The sequence below is a fragment of the Nicotiana tomentosiformis genome, chromosome 5 (assembly GCF_000390325.3).
Source record: "Nicotiana tomentosiformis chromosome 5, ASM39032v3, whole genome shotgun sequence".
Taxonomy (NCBI): domain Eukaryota; kingdom Viridiplantae; phylum Streptophyta; class Magnoliopsida; order Solanales; family Solanaceae; genus Nicotiana; species Nicotiana tomentosiformis.
This window is the reverse complement of record NC_090816.1, coordinates 59144013-59168442: the sequence shown is the minus strand read 5'-3', so window position 1 is coordinate 59168442 and position 24430 is coordinate 59144013. Positions and strand designations below refer to the sequence as shown.

The 24430-nt window shown below is 40.6% G+C and overlaps 2 protein-coding genes across 2 annotated transcripts; both read left to right on the top strand.

Annotated features, from left to right (window-relative positions):
- The first annotated feature begins 4597 nt into the window (after positions 1-4597).
- LOC138892420 (uncharacterized) lies at positions 4598-16167 on the top strand. Its single transcript, XM_070176135.1, has 5 exons — positions 4598-4769; positions 5538-5602; positions 6461-6622; positions 6867-7133; positions 16006-16167. The coding sequence occupies exons 1-5, from the start codon at positions 4598-4600 to the stop codon at positions 16165-16167; spliced, it is 828 nt and encodes a 275-aa protein (XP_070032236.1).
- Positions 16168-20163: 3996 nt separating this feature from the next.
- LOC138892419 (uncharacterized) lies at positions 20164-20625 on the top strand. Its single transcript, XM_070176134.1, has one exon. The coding sequence runs from the start codon at positions 20164-20166 to the stop codon at positions 20623-20625; it is 462 nt and encodes a 153-aa protein (XP_070032235.1).
- Positions 20626-24430: the final 3805 nt, after the last annotated feature.

Here is a 24430-nt window from a genome sequence, read left to right as displayed (position 1 = left end):
TCCTTCCCTATGGTAATTCTTCTCAAATTTCATACAATATACTACTAGTATTTAGGCAGAATAGTATCTGATTCCTTTTCTTTGACCCAATATGAAAAGAAATTGAAAAAGCAAGATAGTGCCTTGCAGGTACAAGGGTGGCCTTTCAGTTTAGAGCTCTATGAAGTTGTTTGACAGGGGAATTAGTTAAGTTTCTTGCAAGTGATTTCAAGTTTCTTCCTCTATTATTGAAGGGATCACCGGAAAAATAAAAATCTGAGCCTTAATGCATTATGCATGTGAAAGGATGTTGTAACCGCGATTTGCTTTATACTTATGCTGTCTCTATGATTTGCTTTATGACTACTTTGGACAGTGCTTAGTTAAAGCCACTCAAATACTTTATTTCCTTCTTGAGGTTTAGTCACATGTTGCTCTCTAGTTTCATGCTAATTAACACTTTGCTGTATTCTCACTTAAGACACAAAACTAATGTGATTTTACTATAATTATCCTCTTAGAACATTCACAAGGTTCTACACCCTTCTTTAACAGTTATATCATTTAGATTGCAGTTGATTAGTCTGCTTGTTCATTCGATTTGTCTGTGTAACATTATACTTCGTTAACTAGAACATTCACAAGGTTCTACACAACTTTTATGAACTGTGATTCTGTCATTCTGCGAACAAGACCAACAAACTAGCTAGCTGAACTATAACATTATACTTGGTGTTTCCAGTAGTCCTTTTATTTAATTTTAGTTCGGTCCCGTAATAAAAGTAGTCAGTCCAAACGAGTTTTTAATTATCGGGTGGCCCGATAATAGCTAAACCGATATCAATCCGCCCAATATCTTATCGGATGGTTAGCGGATTAATACATTTAAAAGCCGATACCCGATAAGCCGAATCGTTAAGAGTAAATAACCGTCCGATCCACCCGATAAGCAACCCTACCTATAATGATCTGGTGGACCGGTATTAATTTTATATCAATGTTAGCGCGGGATTAAGTATAGGATTAGTCCGCTTTTTAAGTGAAGAGCACTTCCGTGGCTTCAAGCTGATCCCATTAAGGCATGGTGCTAGGGAACTAGGAAGCAAAGCTTTATACTACTCTCTCCGACTAAGTTTACTTGTTCAATATTGACTTAAAACGCCTCTTAAAAAATAATAAATAAGGTAATTTTACTATATCATCCAGTGGCGGACCCCAGTGGTGGATAGCGGGTTCAACTGAACCCGCTTCACAAAAAATTAATATTGTGTATATGTATAAATTAGTATTAAAGCTATGTAAATTTTGCATAAATATTTTATTTGAACCCACTTGATAACTACTATTTTACTACTAAATTTATATGCTTCTAAGATTGAACCCGCTTGCACAAAATCTTGTGTCCGCAACTGATATCATCCTATTTATTATATATTGAAAAATAAATTGGAATAAGTAACACTTAATAAGAAGGGTAAAATAGGTATAAAATGGTAAATTATTCATTTGTTTTCTAATTGGACAAGTAAAAGAACTTGGACGGAGAGAGTAATTTGCAAATGAACAGTTATCGGGAACTTTCCTAATCAGACATGACCTGGAAAGTTATGCAACTGATTTTACATGCTGAAGGCTGACCTGCTGCTTAGTTCAATCATGTCACCTCTCTGCTGTCTTACATGCATTTAGATAATGTTTAATGGGTGATCATTCGCTTTCTCAATTGTGTTCATTTTTCAAAATGGATATATAGTTGGTTTCATGCATGGTTGAATGTGGAGAAAGAGGCTCGGACCCTTTTGTTCACTGTAATCTTGGAACTGGTTCTTGAACATATACTTCTTCTAGGAAAGAAACTTAGAAACATATCGGATATTTCCAATTGCCTGATATCTTTTTCTGTTCATTGAGGTTTGCTTCGTTGTTAATAATATGCAATCAAATTGTTCAACAAAACTTGGAAAAAGTAGATTAGTACCAAAAGATCACGTTCTCTTAGGGGTCGTTTGGTATGAGGTATAGAAGATATAGTGCTAGTATATAAATTTAATACCACCTTAATACTTTGTTTGGTTAGCAAATCTGGTATAAGTTATCTCGAGATTATAATTAGTACCGAGATAACTTATACTCCCTCCGTTTTAATTTATGTGAACCTATTTCCTTTTTAGTCCGTGTCAAAAAGAATGACCTCTTTCTTTATTTGGAAACAATTTACATTTATGCAATGATTTATAGCCACACAAAATATATGTGCCTCATTTTACACCACAAGTTCAAAAGTCTTCTTTCTTTTCTTAAACTCCGTGCCCAGTCAAATGAGTTCACATAAATTGAAACGAAGGGAGTACCTTGTAGAGGATGGGGTAATTAGTGCCGGGATAACTTATACCTTCTTCTTAGAAATTATGTAATTGTCATTTTTAATACAACATACCGAACAGTGGATAAAAAATAATATCAGAATAACTAATCCCAACATAACTAATCTCAGCATAACTTATCACATCATAACTTATCCCGAGATAAGCCGTATTCAAATCAAACGATCCCTTAAAGTCTTAATACCATAGAATTTGAAATACCGCTTTGCTTCCTCCTTTTGTGAGCTGTTTTACTCAGGAAGATGGACTTGTTTCTTTGGTCCTATGATGCACTCTTAAATGTGTAGGAGGCTAACGGGAAAATTAACTTGTGTAAAACTTGCATCGGGGGATTGCTAGCTGAACATTCTAGTGTCACCCAATACATGAACTAATGATTGAAACATAAAACAATGCTGGAGTGGTATATCGGTGCGATGGAATGAGTAAGGTTCCCATCCTTAATTAGAAGTTTTGAATTTGTGGGAATAAAGAACCTTTCGAGAGAGAGAGAGCACTTTGCCCGTTAGAGATCTTATGGTTCTAATTCGAATTAATTAGATAAGTATAGCTTTCGAATACTTTATGCCTAAAGATAAAATAAATAATTAGATTGATACATGGGATATGCTTGTTAGAGTCACAATATGAGAAGCTGAGGTAGTCATTGTAACTTGTACCTATTTTCGGTCTTGGACAAAATGATAATCTAGTAACTTTGAATGAGCAACCTAATTATCTATATGGATGAAAAGGTTCCCCGATGTTGAAATGTCTGCAATAAAAAGTGATTAGTAGCAGTAGTATCAAAAAAGAAAAGTGATTAGCGGAGCTATCCGATCCTTTTGGCTAAGAGTTGTGGAGTATGACTAGTGTTCAATGAAAACTACAGCTAAGACAAGATAACTAGCTGCAATCTTCCTCACTAAGAATTGTAAAAGTGGAGGTAGTTTTCACTTTTCAGTTAGAAGAAATTTGAGCTAGCAGCACTTTATTGCAATATTCTGCTAGAAGTGGAGGTTGTTTTCAGGTCGACCCCGTTAAGGCATGGTGGTGGGAAATTAGTATACCAATTGACGAAACAAAGATTATTGCAGAGTTGACCTCGTTAAGTTTTGCTACTGAATTTGCATGCTGAAAGCTAACCTGCCGCTTAGTTCAATCATGTCACCTCTCCATTTGTTCTAAATAATCTTTGCAAAATATCTTTTTCTGTTTGTTTACCCGAAATACGGATAGAATTGAATTTATACGTAGTTCTAAGGATACGTGGTATAATTTGGTACAAAACGGAAAAATAAGTAAATGATAATCGAAATTAGCTGTAAAAGAGAAATAAATGCAAATCGAATCAATTAGTTAGCCTAATCCTTCAAGTTTTATCACCTTCGAATTGAATGGAGAATGATTGATAGAGGAACAATATGACAAAATTATCAAAGCCCAGCAAAGGATAGTATTTGCTTTATGTTCTGTAAGTCTTAATGAATCTGCCCTTCTACTAATGGTAACAACCCTTAATATAGTGGGGAGGCCCTTTTTTGGATATAATTAAAAATACATAGTGGGGATCCCATGATAGATTAATTAATTAATCTCTCCTTGATTTGTGCCGTGATTTCTGCCGAGATTCTCCCCCTAATTGCGGCTATAACGACTTTCTTGTTTCTTGGCTCGATCTTGATCCTGGCCGATCTCGATCGGTCTCTGGGTCTTCGAGTTCGATCTTGGCCGACCTCGATCTTGATCGATCTCTGGGTCTTCGAGCTCGATCTTGATCGGTCTCTGGGTCTCGAGCTTGACAAAATATACCTCGCACTATGGCTCGACATTACAATGATGAACCTCGGACTATCATGTTCCAATCTCGATTAATCATACAAAGGGCAAAACTCGATTTTGACCGTATACAGATAGCCTCCTCATTTCTCGGAAAGGAGATGACGAGAAACGATATGAATTTCTAGACTCCGACTTGATGGGTGATGATGTCAGCGACGAGTCCGATTATGACGTATGTAACAAACATCCCGTCGGTCTAGTTACCAAGGCATTAAATGCTTGTCAGTCGTTGGTCGGCCACTACCGGTTCTGAACCGTCATTACTAGGCTATAAATATTCACACTTTAATCCTCATCCAAACTTTTCACTCAAAAGCTTTTTCTCTACTCTTGCATCTTCTTCAAAAAAATTCCCTTTGCTTCATACATTTTACATCGCATACTACCGTAATTCTCGTTCTCTTTGTTCATCAATGGCGAAAACCTCCAAAACGGTGCCGCAACAAGAGGCCGCTTCTTCATCACGACCCGTCGGCGCCGAGGATGCAGTGGAGCCTCGCCCTGAGGAATTCGTTCCGGTAGGGTGCTCAACTGTTATTGATTTTAAGGTTCTTCGGTACCGGGCCGATGTGAGCCGATCTCGAGGTACCAGTGTTCAATCACCGAGAAAATTCTTGATAAAGTAAAACGGGAATGCAACTGGGGCGACAAGCACGTGGTAGTCCCATCGCCTGAAGAATCAATTACTACCCACGTGGAAGGGTTCTTAAGTTTGTATACTTATCCTTTTACGTTGGGTCCATTAGACCCTGTCATCGTTCCCTGTTGCAAGAGATATGACGTGACCCTTGGCCAAATCCACCCTTCTTTTTGGAGAATAGTGATTCTTTTTCGATTCTTCTCAAGCAAAATCGAGGGGTGTCTTTTCACCCTCGATTACATTATGCGCCTTTATAGTCCCCGACTATATCGAGGAGGGTTAATCAAGCTTGCTCGCCGAGCCACCAAAGCGCCGTTCTCGATTATAAACGAGACTCGTGATCGAGGTTGGATGGGCCGATTTGTTCAAGTCAAAACCTCGGACCTGATCCATGTCGATGACATGCCGTTTCCTGAGAAATGGAATATAAACCGTGAGTGCTTATTTCCCTTCGAGCATTTCAATTTGTGACTGCCTTTCATTTTCTTGATCCACTTTTTCTTTCTTGTTACACTCGTGGCTCGGATGCCGGAACCGATTCCGGGTCTTAAACAATAGGTTGAAGGTATGGTGCTGCAGATACCGTACTCCGAGTGCGCTTGGGTGGAACTATCAAAGGGTCGATGGGAGGCCCGCAGTCATGGTAAGTCTCTTTCCTAGTTTGTTTGTCGTTTGGTCTTCTTCACTTGCTTACCCCCTTTTTTCCTTTGTAGGACTTGGGAAGGATGTTGCCATGAGGCCCTTATCTAGTGATGAAGAGGTCCCTGCCCCGAAGCAGGTTAAAGAGAAGAAGAGAAAAGATGCACCGAGTTCCCCGATCTCGGAAAAGAAAAAACCGGCGAAGAAATCTCGCAAGCCCAAGGGGGTTCCAGTTTCATGCCTCCGGACTCGATCCGCCGATTAAGGGATGTGACCGAAGAAGGAGAAGAGGAATTAGCCTGTGTACGGGCTAATGTTGTGATACAATAATCCTCCGAATCGGCAGAGGTAGATAAGGGAACCCTGACCATAATTCCCAAATAAGGAAAAGACGAGACTATCCCGTCTCGAGCTGAGATGGTTGTAGGTGAGACCGAGGGCAAGTCTTCTCGGGCAGCAGAAGATATCTCGAGGGACGAGCTCGGGATAATCGACATTAGCGGATCCCCTCAGATTTCAGATGCTATGATTCGTGAGGCCAACATGTTGGAAGGTCGATCTTATAAGGGTGTTCGGGAGTCGACTGATATCCACGGCTTTCTGGATGGGCTCGAGTCGGCTGCTTCATAGGAGATTATCGGATTCAGTGGATTACCGGTACCGAATAAAGCATCATGGTCGGGCTCTACCGGGTCTTCATTGGTCCCAAAATTGGTGGACCGATTCCCGGCCCCGAGTGTTGATCCCGATCGAAGTGGGAAAATAGTACTCTTCGTCCCGGAGGATGCCCGAATTTTCTCTCACCCTATTGGTATTGCTAGTTACCTTCGGTCATTGGTGACCGAAGAGGATCAAACCGTGATGAATGTGGTAGGATCCACTTGCCTTTTCAATGAGGCCCAACATGCTCTTAATCGGGTAACGTCGACGGTATCTCTGCTGTTTCTTTTATATTTAGAGTTGTAGATAATTCTAACATCTTTTTCCATGTTTGTAGGCTTTGGTGTTGCATCACGAGTCTTTCCTCCGAATCCGGGAGGAGTATGAGGCTGAAGTTCGGAACCTTACTGAGAAGAGTGACTCCTACAAACTTCTTAGTGAGAAGCTTCAGGCAGATTTGGAAACGTCTCGAGATGAGCACAAGGAGATTGTTGAGCAGGTATTCCGAATTCTTCACGATAGTGAAGATGAATTGGAGATAACTACTAACGATCCGATTCTACAGGTTCGGCAGAGGCGATCAGATCGGACGACTCAATTCGCAGGTAGATGAGCTACTGGCCGAAGCGGACAAATTCATAAAGAATATGGACATCCTCGCCTCGAAAAAGAAAGTCGTTCAAGCGCAATTAGAGTTGGCTGAGGCCCAGCTTCGGGCTGCAAAAGAAAATGCCTTGGTGTAGATCGACAAGATTAAGGAGCTTCAACATCTATTGGATTTCACCACTTCTGATAAGGTAAGGTTGGCCGATGAACTTGAAGTGGCCAGATCCGAGGTGGCCGTAGCCAGATCTGAAGTGGCCGTAGCCAAATCTGAGGTGGCTGAGGCTAATAAAAGAGCTAATGCTAAAGTGGCCCAGTTCAGGATCAATGTTGAGGTCAACCAGGCCAAGGCCAAGAGCATTGTCGAACATGCTGAATGGAAGGCTCGGAGGGAAGCTCTCGAGGAGGTCAGTGCTTAGGGCTTCGATGTTGCGGCCGAAATTGAAAATGCCAAGGTGGAGGAAACTAGAGCCCGAAGGCTAGCCTTCCCTGAAGACTCCGAGAGCTCGAGCGAATCTGAGGACAGAGAGGATCCCGAGGACGCAGCCTCCGATGAAGACCCATCCACTTAGGATATTAGGTTTCTTGTTTTTCTTTTGTATCTTTTCTGGGGTCGATTCGTTCTTTTGTAAAAAAACTTTTGAATATATATATATATATATATATATATATATATATATATATATATATAAGGCTTTTCTTGCTCTTTTGATTCTTGTATTTTTCCTTTATTTTTCTGTATTTTACAAAGGTCGAAAATGCCTTAGCATAAAATTGTGTCCGAAGTTTAGACAATTTGATTGGAACTGAATTAGTATAGCCCTTAGACTTTATGATCGAGTGAGTGCTTGCTCGAACTTGAAGTGAGATAACCCTTAGGTTTTTTATTTGAGCGAGGATGGTCTCTCGAACTCAAGGCAAAAAAAAACAGCCCTTAGGCTTTTGTAAAAAGATTGTTTATGACTTTGTCCCCTTTTCTGCTTGAAAAAGTTTTTTATCATTTGTATTTGCGAAAGTTGTAATGCCTTGGCATGAAATAAGGAATTTGTTCGAGAGTTCGACCAATTTTGTACTCATTAGAGTTTTCGAGGTTTGATATTATCGAAACCTTTTATGATTTTGCTGGTGGTAGCCTTTTTAATCGGATTATGAAAGAATTCGAAGGCCTGTTTTGTTACGGAATTCGGACGTCTCCGACCCGTGTTAATTCGGTCGTAGCCTCTTTAGTTTAGGATTTGCCTCTTGGGCTTATTTTCCCGTTTTACTTCAAGCTTGCCCGAAGTGTCAGTCCCCAAGTGGGGTGGTCGTGGCCTGTAAAATCAAGGGTTGCCTAAAAGGTCTTATGATCTCGGAGTTTATATAATTCGATCTCGTTTATTTTTCGGTCGGCAGTCCCCGATTGTGGGGGTAATCATCCGAACTCCGGTCATGGTCGGCCCTTAAGCTTGTTTACATAATAGATCGAGAATATGAAATTGTAAAGTAGAAAAAACTTTTTTTGAGGTACGAGATATTGGTAAAGAAGAATACTTCTCTTTATAAATCATTATACATGCGTATATGTTCTGTGCCATGGCTCGAGCAAACTACGCGGGCATGGTTTGTTTTACCGTTTGGCCCTTAAAAATTTTTCCTATCGAGACCCTGCTGTCATGAAGTAACTTCCTCGCATCAAACATGATATTCGAGGGCAATGCCCCCCAATATTCGAGGTTGATTGTAAAGAGGCCTCAGATACTGTTGAATTGTTCTAAGTTAGCACGATCAATGGTCGCCTCATTAAAAACCTCATCGGAAAACCCTTTTAGGACAAAATCGGTCTAAGGAAAAAAGAGTGCAACGCGTGCTTTCAGGCCTAAAGGCTTCATGTTGAAGAATCCATTGTTGTTTCTGGTCGAACACGTGCAAGGGTTAGTTTTGAAATATAAATGAAAATGGTAGGGGTCGTACCTTAACAATAGTATCGTTTTAGGTGCGATACGTTCCAATTGCCCGGTAGTTGTTTGCCGTTTATCATGCCGAGCTTGTAGGATCCTTTTTCGATGACTTCGAGAACCTGATATGGTCCTTCCCAGTTCGGACCCAATTTCCCTTCATTCAGATTTAGGGTGTTGAGGGTGACTTTTCTTAGCACCAAGTCCCCGATGTTAAAATGTCGAAGATTGGTTCTTCGATTGTAGTACCTTTCAATCAGCTATTTTTGGGCGGCCAATCGGATGAGAGCGGGTTCGCGTATTTTGTCCAACAATTCTAGGCTCGTATTCTTGGTCTCATTATTTGACTCCTCTGTTGCATATCGAAACCTGATGCTAGGTTCTCCGACCTCGACCGGGATCAAAGCTTTGGTTCCATAAACCACCGAGAACGGTGTTGCTCCGGTACTGGATTTCGATGTTGTACGGTATGCCCGTAGGACCTCGGGTAGTATTTCTCTCCATTTTCCTTTGGCGTCGGTCAATCTCTTCTTAAGATTTTGGATGACGGTTTTGTTGGTTGATTCGGCTTATCCGTTCCCGGTGGGATAATAAGGTGTTGATAGGATCCTTTTGATCTCGTGATCCTCGAGAAATTTAGTTACTTTGCTACCGATGAATTGTTTTCCATTATCACATACAATCTCGGATGGCATCCCTAATCGACATATGATGTGGTCCCAAATGAAGTTTATGACTTTCTTTTCTCTAACTTTCTCTAAAGCTTGTGCTTCAACCCATTTAGAGAAATAATCAGTCATAAACAAAATAAACTGAACCTTACCTGGGGTCGATGGGAGGGGGCCAACAATGTCCATTCCCCATTTCATTAAAGGCTATAGGGATAAAACCGAGTGGAGTAGTTCTCCGGGTTGATGAATCATGGGCGCATGCTTTGGCATTTATCGTATTTTCAAACGAACTCCATTGCATCCTTGCCCATATAAGTCCAATAATACCCCGCTTTATTTACTTTGTGGACTAGAGAATCAGCACCAGAATGATTTCCACAAGTGCCCTCGTGAATTTCCCGTAGGATGTAGTTGGTATCTCCCGGTCCCAAACATATTGCCAATGGTTCACTGAACGTCCTTCTAAACATTGTTCCGTCTTCGGACAAAGTGAACCGTGCTGCCTTTGTGCACAGAGCTCTCGACTCCTTTTGATCTGATGGAAGCTTCCCGTTCTTTAAGTACTCTATGTATTTGTTTCTCCAGTCCCAGGTCAAACTTGTGGAGTTTATCTCGGCGTGACCTTCTTCGATTACCAATTTCATGAGTTGTACGACAGTCCCCGAGTTGAGTTCGTCATCCTCAACCGATAAACCTAAGTTTGCAAGAGCGCCGACCTCGCTTTTCTGTTCTTGAGGTACATGTTGCAAGGTCCATTCCTTAAATCGATGTAGAGTCACCTGTAGTATATCCAATTACCTCTGCATTTGGTCTTCTCGGACTTCAAAAGTCCCGTTAACTTGGTTTACCACGAGGAGGGAATCACACTTAGGCTCTATGACCTCTGCTCCCAAGCTTCTAGCTAGTTCGAGACCTGCAATCACGGCCTTATACTCGGCCTCGTTGTTAGTTAATTTTGTAGTTCTGATAGACTGTCTAACTACATTACCCGCGGGTGATTTTAGTAAGATTCCTAGTCCGGACCCCTTCGCGTTCGAAGCACCATCTGTAAAGAGGGTCCAGACTCCCAAAGATGTACCTGATTTTATCAGTAGTTCTTTTTCAATCTCGGGTACGAAGGCCAGCGTAAAGTCAGCCACGAAGTCCGCCAAGATTTGAGATTTGATGGCGGTTCGGGGTCGATACTCAATATCGTACCCACTGATTTCTATGGCCCATTTGGCCAATTGACCCATAAGCTCGGGTTTGTGTAAAATATTTCGATAAGGATAAGTTGTTACAACACATATCAGATGACATTGGAAATATGGTTTTAGTTTCCTAGAGGCGCTTATTAAAACAAGCGCTAATTTTTCTAAATGTGGATATCTAGTTTCAGCCTCACATAAGTTCCAACTGACATAATAAATAGGAAATTACGTACCTTGTTCTTCTCGGACCAGGACTCCACTTACCGCTATCTCTGAGACAGCTAAGTACATGTAAAGCTGTTCGTCCACTTTCGGGGTATGAAGAAGCTGCGGGTTCGATAAATGCCGCTTTAAGTCCTCCAAGGCCTGCTGGCATTCCGGAGTCCATGCAAAATTGCTCTTCTTTTTAAGCAGTGAGAAAAATCGGTGGCTCCTATCTGAGAATCTTAAAATGAATCGTCCTAGGGAGGCTATCTGCCCCGTCAGCCTCTGCACGACCTTTACATTATTCACTACCGTGATATCCTCGATAGCTTTGATTTTATCGTGGTTGATCTCGATTCCCCGATTGAACACCATGAAACCAAGAAACTTGCCCGAGCCAACCCCGAATGCAAACTTTTCGGGATTGAGCTTCATATTGTATTCCCTCAGTATATCGAAAGTTTCCTGCAAATGCTTTAAATGGTCCTCTGCTCACAGGGACTTAACTAACATGTCATCAATATAAACTTCCATTGATTTCCTATTTGTTCTTCGAGCATTCGGTTTACTAGGCGTTGATAAGTTGCACCAGCATTCTTTAGACCGAATGGCATTACGTTATAACAGTAAGTACCGTACTTAGTGATAAACGAGATCTTTTCCTGATCCTCCGGGTTCATCTGTATCAGGTTGTACCCGAAGTAGGCATCGAGAAAACTAAGAGTCTCGTGGCCGGACATGGCATCAATCATACGATCGATATTAGGCAAAGGAAAAGAATCCTTGGGACATGCTTTATTCAGGTCTTCATAATCTACACACATTCTAAGTTTGTTTCCCTTCTTAGGGACTACCACTACATTTACTAGCCATTCAGGGTACTTTACCTCTCGAATGGATCCTATTTTGAGAAGTTTGGTTACCTCGTCCTTGATGAAGGCATGTTTGACCTCGAACTGGGGCCTTATTTTTTGCTTCACCGGATGGAATTTCGGATCCAAGCTTAGTCTATGAGTGGTGATTTCTGGTGGGATCCCTGTCATATCAAGATGGGACCAAGCAAAACAATTCATGTTAGCTATAAGAAATTGAATAAACTTTCTCCTGAGCTCGGTATTTGGTCCCTTGCCCAGCTATACTTTTCATTTGGGCAAATGTTCGATTAGTATGATTTGCTCCAGTTCTTCGACCGTTGATTTGGTAGCGTCAAAATCATCGGCGACCACGAAGGATCGAGAGATACCATAATCACCATCTTCGTCAGTCTCCTATTTCTCTAGTTGGGTCGAGGCTGGCGCTTGTGATTGGTATCCTATTTTTCCTTCGAATTTGAACCCTTTGTCGATGAGAGTGATGATATCGGAATCACTTCGTTGATGACAAACATTTACTTGTGGCTGGTTTCTCCCCGTAGATTGTTTTGGTTCCCTCTGGTGTTGGGAATTTTAAAACCTGGTGAAGGGTCGAGGGTACTACTCTCATGTTGTGGATCCACGGTCTCCCAAACAGGGTGTTATACCTCATGCCACCCTCGATCACGTGGAACTTCGTTTCTTGGATGGTCCTGGCCACGTTTACTGGCAGAATTATCTCGCGCTTAGTATTTTCACATGCCATGTTGAATCCGTTTAGTACCAAGTCTGCGGGCAAGACCTGGTCCTGTAGACCGTATTGCTCTATGACCCTCGATCGAATGATTTTGGCCGAACTACTTGGATCAATTAACACACGCTTAACTTGAGTTTTATTCATAAGTATAGATATTACCAGTGCATCGTTATGGGGCTGCATGATTCCTTCTACGTCTTCGTCAGTAAAGGACAAGGTTTGTTTTGGTATGTAATCTTTAGCCCGATATCGCTTCTCCCTTATAATCGATACCTTAGCGCGTTTAAACACTGGCCCTTGGGGAACATCGATCCTTCCGATAATTATGTGAATAATGTGTTGCAGCTCTTCTTGCTCGTTTTGTCTATTGAGCTCTTTGTTTTTGAAGTGATTCTTGGCCTGATCACTTAAAAATTCTCAAAGGTGCCCTTCATTGAACAACCGGGCTACTTTTTCTCTCAACTGCCTGCAATCTTCCGTTCTATGGCCATGGGTACCATGTTACTTGCACATTTGATTGGGATTTCTCTAGGCTAGATCAGTCTGTAGAGGCCGAAGCCATTTAGTATCTTTGATGCATCCGATAGCCGATACAATGGCGGATGCATCAATGTTGAAGTTATACTCTGACAATCGCGGTGCTTCCTTAGGTCCGGTATTCCTGTCAAAACTATTCTTGTTCATCATCCCTCGAGACCCTTGGCCTCGATCAGTTCTCCTTTCACCTCGTACTGAGTTGCGTCCTGGTCTGCTGCCCCTACGATCTCTATTATACGACTGGTATCGGTCCCTATTCAACCTCGGTTCTCGGCCGATGTCCCTTTTGATAACGGACCCAGAAGGGGCCCCAACCTGTCATCTTCGATTCTAATCTTCGATTCTAATCTTCGATTGATATCGATTATGTACATCGGCCCAGGTAACAGTCAGGTATTCAATCAAATTCTGCTTCAACTACTGTGAAGCCATTGAGCTTCGTTCGTTTAGTCCTTAGGTAAAAGCTTGAACGGCCCAATCGTCCGTGACCGGTGGTAGATCCATTCGTTCCATTTGGAACTGAGATACAAACTTTCTTAGCATCTCATTATCCTTTTGCCTTACTTTGAAAAGGTCCGACTTCCTGGTCTCGACCTTTATGGCTCCGGCGTGTGCTTTTACGAAAGAATCTGTAAGCATGGCAAAAGAATTGATAGAGTTGGGTGGTAAATTATGATACAATATCATTTCTCCTTTTGAAAAGGTTTCTCCGAATTTCTTTAATAGTACGGATTCGATCTCGTCGTCCTCTAGATCGTTCCCTTTAATGGCACACGTGTAAGAGGTGACATGTTCGTTGAGGTTGATCATTCCATTATATTTGGGAATCTCGGGGGGATCGGTTTTGGAGCTGCGCTTGGAGGGGAGAGCTTTTGTACGAACGTTTTGGAATCCAAACCCTTCAATATTGGTGGTTCCCCCGGGATCTGATCAACCCTGGAGTTATAAGTTTCTACTTTTTTGTCGTTTGCTTCAATCCTCTTTTCTCATGACTCTATCCGTTTTGTCAGTTCCTTGAGTATCTTTATAATTTCGGGGTTAGTCCCCGATTACGATTCATTTGACCTTACTACAGCTAGCCCCGTTCTGTGGGTGAATTTTTGGGGTGAACCGGGCTCAGGCCTGCTTGGTGCCTGGGTTTGGCTCTGCAACTGAGCTATCGCTACCTGTTAAGCTTGCAACATTTCGAAAATCATACGCAGGTTGATCCCGTCCTCTCCAATATTTTGGGTATTTCGAACTGCAGATCGAGTTCCATCATGAATGCTGTTTTCGGGGCCAGAATGTTGGTTTGCTTCGATGGCCACATGCGAATTAATGTCAATTGGATCCACAGACCGAGTCCCAAAGAGGTCAACGAGTGGCCTTTCATCCCCGGGCGTCACATTGTTATTCTTATCTTGATGGCCAGATTCGTTGTCGATAGGTAGGGCCATTAACTGAGAGTTCGTCATTTTTAGTCTGAAATCAAAGACACTACCAAGAGCAAGTATAAAATAGTATGTGTTTTATAGAGGTTTGTATCAAAATAACCACTATTATCCTTAGTCCCACGGTGAGCTCCAAACTATTTACCCGAAAAACGGATAGAGTTGAACTTATACGTAATTCTAAGGATACGTGTTATAATTTGGTATAAATCAGGAAAAATAAGTAAATGAATATCGAATTAGTTGTAAAAGAGAAATAAATGCAAACTGAATCAATTAGTTAGCCTAAGCCTTCAAGTTTTATCACCTTCGAATTGAATGGAGAATGATTGATAGAGGAACAATATGACAAAAATATCAAAGCCCAGCAAAGGATAGTATTTGCTTTATGTTCTGTAAGTCTTAATGAATCTGCCCTTCTACTAATGGTAACAACCTTTAATATAGTGGGGAGGCCCTTTTTTGGATATAATTAAAAATACATAATGGGGATCTCATGATAGATTAATTAATTAATCTATCCTTGATTTGTGCCGTGATTTCCGCCGAGATTCTCCCCCTAATTGCGGCTATAACGGCTTTCTTATTTCTTGGCTCGATCTTGATCCTGGCCGATCTCGGACACCAGAAACCTGAACTAGCAACAGCAATTCATGCAAACTTGGTCCGAAACCATCCCGAAACAGACCTGAGGCCCCCGGGACCCTGTCCAATCATGCCAAGCAATCCCAATACCTTATCCAGACTTAACTAAAGGCTCGAAATGCCATGAATAACATCAAAACCACGAATCGACAATCAAAATCCATCTTTTGACTTTCAAACATTCAAACTTCGCCGAACGGGTCCGAATCACACTTAGACATTTCAGAATGACGTCAAATTTTACGTACAAGTTACAAATCACGATACGAACCTATTTCAAGGCTCGAAATCCCAAAAGGACTTCAACAACACCAAAGTTCACTTCATATCAAACTTAAAAAATTCTAAAACCTTCAAAATGCCAACTTTACACAATAAGCGTCGTAACGCTCCAGGATCATCCAATTCTCAACTCGAACATACGCCTAAGTTCGAAATCACCTTACGAACCTATAGGAACCTTCAAATACCGATTCCGAGATCGTTTCTCAAAAGTCAAACCTTGGTCAACTCTTCCAACTTAAAGCTTTCGAATTGGGAATAATTCTTCCAAATCAACTCCGAACTCCTCGAAAATCGAAACCAACCACATTTGCAAGTTATAATACATTAAGTGAAGCTACTCAAGGTCTCAAACCGCTAAATGATGCGTTAGAGCTCAAAATGACCGGTCGGATCATTACAAGAACAATTATAAGGCCCTAAACATAAGAACAAATAAACACGCTAGTAATAAGCCTAAACTAGCATAAAAAGAATTTAACAAACCAGGAAGGAAGGGAGGGGTCAACAAGATTTTAGGAGATACCAACTCCCAAAAATAGAACCTGCGATATAGTCGAATGGGTATGCGGCGTAGTTGCAGCACCTGATGCGTAGCTACGAACTTCCCACTAGCCTTTGTTGATGACAAGCAGAGCTGCTCTGCGACGCCTATGTGTGCGATTCACGTTCGTCTCCAAAACCCACTGCTAAGAACCTAAAAGACACAAAAAAACACAACGGGACCAAAAGATAGGGGGTCGTTGTCCTTCTATCCTATCTATCATCGTTGGTCAAGATTGACGCTGCCGTCGAGGATAGCAGAAGGGAACAGGGAGGAAGAGAAGAGGGGAGGGGGGAGAGAGGTGATCATCGGTCAGATGTGCAGTCACCGACGGTGACTACTACTGCTACTGTTGGAGAGGCGGGGGAGGGAGAGAGGGGGAAAGAAAAGGAGTAGAGAGAAGGGGGAGGAGTGAGATGGGAGAGAGAGGAGAGAGTGGAGAGAAAGAGAGAAAGTTGCCGGCCAGATGCACAGTCACCGCCGCGACTGTTACTGTTAGGGCTAGGAGGGTGGGGAAGGGAGAGAATAGGAGAAGAAAGGAGTATGAAGAAGGGAGAGAGGGAGAGAGGGAGAGAGAAGGGAGAGAGGGGAGAGGGGCCCTACCTGGTCGGAATGATGGTCGCCTGCTGCGGGAGGTAATCCTTAACTGGCTGAGAAAGTCGAAGAGAGAGAGAAATTTGTTTCCTAGTCAATTTAGTTGTTTCTATCGGATCCTTTTGGTTTTATACAGTTGCACCTACAAGATCCAGCTAAGAGAATGAGCTTTGCGTGGCTGCTGGTACCATAGAATTTTTCCTAAATTTACGGAAGCAAAGTAATGGTCAATTATTAACCGAGATGTCATGTCGTCACTTCTTCATCCCTGTATTCAGTAATCGGACACAATTCCCCACATTTAAGGAAATAACACTTTAGATCCATAGAATGTACAGAAAGAGAAGCTGTGAAATTCCAATAGAAATTGAAATTGGTCATCACATGACAGCCAAATCACATGAAACATTGCAAACATGAGTTTGTCGTTGACTACGCATTTAATAACTTCCAAGACAGAACTAAGAAACAAATATTATGCACCCACATAAAAGAAGATGAATTAGCAGCCTGACACTTGGCCCAATTAATTAGGGGTAGGCATAAAATTCGAAAAACCGAATTAATTCAGTATTTCGATTTCAGTTCTTCGATATTTCGGTATTGATTCGCTATTAATTTTTCTACAAGTTCGGTATATGGTACGGTTCTCGATTTTAAGGTTCCGATATTTCGGTATTTCGATTTACCCGAAATACCGAACTTCTTTACTCATTATATACTTCCATAGGTCAGTATAGAATGACTGATGCTACCGTAGAATATTTGATGATTGGATTCTAAACATTAATTAGTTGCTGCTTAGAATGACTTTGAGGTTCCAATCAGATGTGTAACTGGATATTATGAATCAGAGCAGGTAACTCGTTAGTTGCTGCTACTAGTTGCTGCTCCAATTGTCAAGTTAGAAATAAGAATGACTGTTGCTCCTTAGTTGCTGCTGCAATTGGCAAGTGTTGCTGCTCGTTCTTCAATATTTTTTTGGTCGAGCCAGAACATGTGTTAATCGTCAATGTGTACATTATGATAATTGATATTCCTTTAAAAAGACATGATTCCGTTAATGTATCAAATTGAAACCGTACCAAAAATGTACCAAACCAAAATAAGAAATACCGAACCGTATCGAACTACTTTGATACAGTATTTGGTATACACAATTGATAAATCGAATACCAAAATACCGAATCGAAGTTCTCAAATAGCGAACCGAAGTACCGAACGCCCACCCTACAATTAACATTCCTATTTGCCACAAAAAATTACTAGTATTATCTTTAGGCCACATTATCTTAATATGGTAACTTTAAAGAATTATAAGCTAAAACAAGCACGCTGGAGCACAAAAATAAGAAAATATAATTAGTTGAGTGTAGTCACAAGCCAAGCACAATCATACCTGGAATATAATTCTAAAATGGTACAGTATTATGGTATTATCATCAACTTTTCTGTTTGTTAAAGCCAGGCGCCAGCAATCTGGATCCAACTCATCCTTACAACAACGTGACATTGTTAACAACTGGTCAAGAACACGACAAAAATTCGCATTGGTTTTTGGTAAATACTCCAACAGTTTCCAGTCGACCTAAACGCAAGAGGATGTTTGTGATCTATGCAGGATATATAATCAACAGTGTATACGGTCAAAATCGAATTTTTCTCTTCGTATGATTAATCGAGATTGGAACATGATGGTCCGAGGTTCATCATTATAATGTCGAGCCATGGTGCGAAGTATATGTTGTCAAGCTCGAGACCCAGAGACCGATCAAGATCGAGGTTCTTCAAGATCGAGCTCGAAGACCCAGAGACCGATCGAGATCGAGGTCGGCCAAGATCGAGCTCGAAAACCCAAAGACCGATAAAAATAGAGACCGATCGAGATCAATACATGACCCCGGAATGAAATGAGGCTCACCGAGTCCGTTGAGAAGAGGATGCAACACTATTTGTGATAAACATTGTCTGCTATATAACCACCTGCATCTATTTAAAGATGCAGCGCCCCCGGCAAAAGGGACGTTAGTACCGTCGAATAGCACCATGTGTGCGGCATGGCGTCCAATCATAGCCCGATCAGCTAGGCCATCTCATTTGAGACATCAACCATTTTCACAATTTCATCCACAATACCATTGTATTCTTACGTGGAGTCCGATCTCGGCCCGATCGACTAGGCCATCTCATTTGAGACATCAACCATTTTCACAATTTCATCCACAATACCATCATGTTCTTACACGGAGTCCGATCTCGGTCCGATCGGCTAGGCCATCTCATTTGAGACATTATCTTTTTCAGTCAATCATCTCACGTCGTACTTCTTTCATATACTTTCAATTCATTCGCACTAGTGATTACGATTACAAAGTCATTCTTGGCACTTGGCTGTATTTCATAGTTCCGGTCCCCCTTTTCCACATTCAAATATCATCATCATTATCCACAATAATAAGGCTTCCCATTCAAGACATTAGATTCACATATGAGCAATTTGAAAATCTTAGGCACATAGAGGCTTTTCATACAATTTGGCATAACAACCTTTATTTCAATCTTGACATGAAGTCTTAACATTTCTAACATATATTCCACACTTTTGAACACACCCTCAAATAACAAGATAACATGATGAAGCATTTAGACTAAATATTGAAGTTACATCCTTCAACACAAACACATTAGAAATCGCCAATTCTATAATGAACAAGAGCTTACTCCAATTACATGAACACCGTGGGGTTCGAATCTAAGAAGAAGGGGGTTTAGCCAACATACCTCAATTGAGCCTCTTAAAACTCTAAGATGTTTCGGATAATTAGCAACTTCAATCTATTTTAGCAAAATTGAACCAAAAATTAGGAAAACGATCATAATTCTAGCTCACTTGGGCATTCTATCAAACACCATGTGTGCATAAATGTTTCAAAGCCCATTTTGTGAAAGACTCCACCAACCCACACCCTATTCTTTTCTATCTTTAACTCACAACCTCCCCACATACCATAGGAATACATGCATGCAAGGTAAGAACTCCCATCCCCATGAATTATCTTACTAATAGCCCAACCCATTCTAGTTACATTTTGAAATTAAGAGTTTGGGTGATAGAATCTTACCTCTTAGAAAGAAGACCTAGGTGCCTCTCTTGATAATCTTCAAGGTTTTAAGTGAGAATTGAAGAATAATTTGATGAAGATAACTCTCCCTCTAGGACCCTCTCTCTCACTCTAAAAATATAAGAAAATATGATCAAAATGGTCCATGGGATGTGTTTTAACATAATAGGGTCGGGTTTAAAAATACCAAAATTGAAGCTCCGTAACAGGTTATGCGGTCGCATATGCGACCACATAGTGGTTATGCGCTCCGCGAAATGACCGCGAAAATGGGGATCGGAACTGGAAAAAAACTGTACTGGTCTGCGATCACTCTGCGATCAGTATGTGCCACGCAGACCTAATTTGCAGTCGCATAATGAACGCATAATGGTTCTGCGGTTGCATAGTGCACCGCATAACCTCCTCCAAAAATTTCCAAGGCGGGATATGCGACAAGAATGCGGCCCGCGAAATGGTTATGCAGTCGCATAATGGTCGCGAAATCGGACATCAAAAATGCCCCATAAATTGGCCCTACTCTACGACCAGTCTGCGGTCCGCAGAGTGGTTCTGCAGCCGCAGAATGGGCCACAGAAATGCGTACTTTTGCCCAACATTTTTCTTCAACTCCCAGTGCACTGTTCAATCCAAAAAGTCCGAACCGCAGCGAGCTTTTCTACTAATATTAACCTCTATGCCTACTTTGGCATCACTGGGCCTTACAGTAAATTTGCCATTCACGGAAGTTCTCTCACAAATGCCAGCTTACGCAAAGTTCTTGAAGGAGATCCTTACAAAGAAAAGGCAGATAGAAGAGATCTCAGTGGTTATGCTCATAGAGCATTGCAGTGCAATCTTGCAAAACAAACTCCCACAAAAGTGTGGAGAACCATGGAGTTTTACAATACCTTGCTCTTTAGGCACTCTTAACTTTGATAAATCTTTATGTGACTCTGGTGCCTCAATTAATCTAATGCCATTATCTATTTATAGTAAATTGGAGAAGGAGATTGGAGAGATAAGGTCAGTGCCAATATTTTTGCAGCTGGAAGACCAAACTACTATAACACCCGAGGGGATAGTAGAAGATGTTTTGGTTTGTCACGCCCCAAACTCGGGGAGCGCGACCGGCGCTCAACCAAGTGAACCTGACTGAGCAAGAATGTTAGATTTTCTTCTACCCAACTCATCCATGAATAAACAAGAGATGTACTCCATTAATCAAACACTGAAAAGATTTTATTAACAACTTCCTTTTTCATTCCCATTAGCAGCTTCATTCATAATTTCCAAAATATTACGAGTTTATAGAATTACGGAAAAACATGATTTCCAAATACCAACATTTCTAGTTCAATTCCCAATATCAACCACAACCCACAACCTGTCTACGGAGCCTCTAAGAACAATAGAAGAGTAATATAGAAATGCCGGCAACAAGGCCTCGGATATACGTCAAAACATAATACATGAGAAACAAAAGATACATGACCCCGAAATGAAGCGGGGCTCAACAAATCAGCTGAAAAGAGTGTACTTCTATCACTGATCAATGCCGCCTGCTGTAGAACCACCTGCATCCATTAAAGATGTAGCGCCCCCGGCAAAAGGGACATTAGTACTGTCGAATAGCACTAGTATGTATAGCTAAAAGTCCTCTTTCAAAATAGAATGCCCATATAAGAAAAGACAACACATAGACACAGCAAGTCAAAATCAACAATATCCAAATGTCCGGCTAAAACATAATAATTTTCAAAATACGAACTTCATATACAATTTTTGGTTGGGAGACATCAGCACCAATATTCCACCGTCTTTGTTAGCACGGAGTCTGATCATGCCTGATCGGCTAGGACATCTCCCCACGGACAATGTGGTTTGACAACTGATGCGAAAGAAAGTTGTTACCAAGAGTAGTACCACCATGTGCCCAACATGGAGTGCGATCTCCACCCGATCAGCTAGGCCGCCTTCCCATATATGCCGTGTGGGTTGACTTTTTCAATCCACAAAGGTTTCAGTTTCATCCCAATTAAGGGGAATAATATCACAATTTTATCCCAAATAAGGGAAATAATCACAATCCACCCCTACACCGGCATGTGTAGTTTCAGGTGTGGGCCTTATGACCCACCCTTCCTCAGTTTTGCTAATGATGCTCCCAAAAATAATTTTTTTTAATTGATTTGCACATAAAGGTAACATAAATACAATTTTACTCATTTCAACATATTTCACATTGTATAAATTCTCATTAGTATTTCCACTCATTCATAATGACAATATTTCCTTGGCTCATTTGGCCATTCACAAGATTCTTTATTCCTGGCACGATGGCCGTATTTCATATTCCATACTTTCACCCCTTTATATTTCAAAGATCACCATTAAATATCAACATATAGAAAATTTTAGAAATCATATACTTCAAATCCATTTGAAATGGGAACTTCAAACACAAATGGTTTCTTCCCAAAGAATAAGGCATACCAACCAACAATAGAAACACACATGAAAAATCATAAACAATCAATACACCATTTACTCTTGCAATACTCTTCCCCAGAAATGACAATGTATAATTTTAACACATGAGTATATAGAACTCGAATCACACTGGATATATTTATAAAGTAAAGCATTAGTTAAAGCAGCCACTTATGGGCATGAATTGAGTACAAAAGCTTTTAGGTAATTCTATTTTCGAAATCATTTTTTTAAAATAATTAAGTCGAGGCTCATTTCATATTCTTTATCGCATCCTCTCAAATCATTTGCACTACTAGCATCAATCATAACTTAAATTCTTAGCACCACACTCTATATCCCCAATTCACTTATTTCACTTCCAACCATCTTTATAGATCATCAATAATAAAATATTTCCAATCAAGACTTTAGGTACACATATGAGCAATTATGAGTCTTAAGCATATCGAGTTTTTCTCAACCAATTGGTATACTAGTTCTCATTTAAAACACGACTCAAAGCCACAACATTTTAATACGCAAACCATACTTTGAACATCTATCTTTCGACATAAGGCTTTTTCGGAATAAACAAGTTTATAGGGAATAACCCGGAATATAGAAGTTAGGAATCTTAAGCCAACCATACTTGGAACTTACGGGAACATTATGGAATTCAATTCTAAGAGAGAAAGTTTAGCCAACATACCTTATTTTGAGCTTTCCTTAAATTACTATGACGTTTCGAAAATTCTAGCAACTTCAATCTATTTAGAAACATAACAAAAGTAAACCATAATTAGGAAGATGAACATGGTTTTAGCTCATTTGAGCATATTAGCAAACACTAGGTGTGCATCAAGGTTTCAAGGTCCTTTTATGAAGGATTCCATCATCCCATAACCCAATCTTTACCATTTTTAGCTCAACAATATTCTTACACCCTTTGATAACACATGCATGTAAAATAAACAAATCTCATGCCCAAAAATTATCTTGCTAATTACACAATTCTAGACAAAATTCAAAATTGAGGGTTAGGGTGTAGAATCTTACCTCTTAGGAAGAAGACCTAAGTGTCTCTCTTGATAATCTTCAAGGTTTTAAGTAGGAGTTGAAGAGCAATTTTGATGAATATTCACTTCTACCTCTAGGGCTCTCTCTCTCTCTCACTCTCAAAATATCAGAAAATATGTTCAAAATGGTCCAAGGTAGGTGTTTTAATGGAATAGGGTCGGGTTTAAAACATAGGAAAATGGATACTCTGAAATTCTGGATCTGGCTACAGATCTGGCCTCACGAGCTCTGTAGCGAGATATAGACCTGGCCTCATGAGGGATATAGCCTGGTCTAGCGTGCTACAGACCTGGCCTCACGAGGGATATATCCTGGTCTAGCGTGCTACAGACCTAGCCTCGCGAGCTCTGTAGCGGGCTACAGGCCAGCCTTTGGGTATTTGAACACAACTTCTTGTAGGAATGTCCAAATGATGAACGGTTTGAAGCGTTGGAAACTAGACTCAAAGGGCTTTATTTTGATAGTACATCACCTCATAAGTCGTTATATATTGGTAGTAGCATGCGTTTGAAGTAGGATCATGTGCTAATTGAGATATCCTTTCCACTTAATGTATCCTACTTGTTCCACACAAATTCTTTCCATTGACAAAACTCCTTTTTTATATTTCAACACACCTTAAACATATACTTTTCATTTCGTAATAATGTAATTCTATCCCATGGGTCTCCTTTAATACTCTAACACGTTATTCCCAAATACCGTTGGCGTACTTTAAAATATTAAATAATTAGAGAAATCTTCCGGGGCCTTACCGCGGGAGGATAAGTTTGTGTTTCCGGTAGATTTCATAGTGGTAAATATGGAGGAGAACAATGAGGTCCCACTCATCCTAGGAAGACTATTTTTAGCAACGGGTAGAGCTATACTGGATATACATGATAGAAAATTCATGCTTAGAGTGGGTGAGAAAACGATGACTTTTGAGATGAATGTAGCAACTGGTGTGAAAAATGAAAAGCATGCTGCAAGTGTTTAGTGGAAGCTAAAGAGTTCAAAAGAGAAGGCTCCAATGATTGAGAAAGACAAGTATGGGGTATACCCCAAGAAGGCTGAGAAGAAGTTGTTTGCGTGGATGTGTGCACAAGTTCGGGCGCGTGGAATGGAGCCCGACTTCGAGTCAGACCCCGACTGAAAATTCAGGAAAGTTTCCTTTACCTTATGCTTTTTAATTGTGTGTTATGGGGACATACCACAACTTAAAGTGTGGGGTAGGGGTATATTTGTATGTTGTATGTATTTTAGTTTTTGTTAATATTAGTAGTTAGAGATAGAAAAAAATGGAAAAAAAACATAAAATTTTAAAATTTTTGACTTTTTCCGACGATGGATATCATTCGACGGGTTTCTTAAGGGATTTAAGTCGAAAGAAAAAGATAAAAAGATTCTCTTTTGTTAGGTAGTGTAATAAT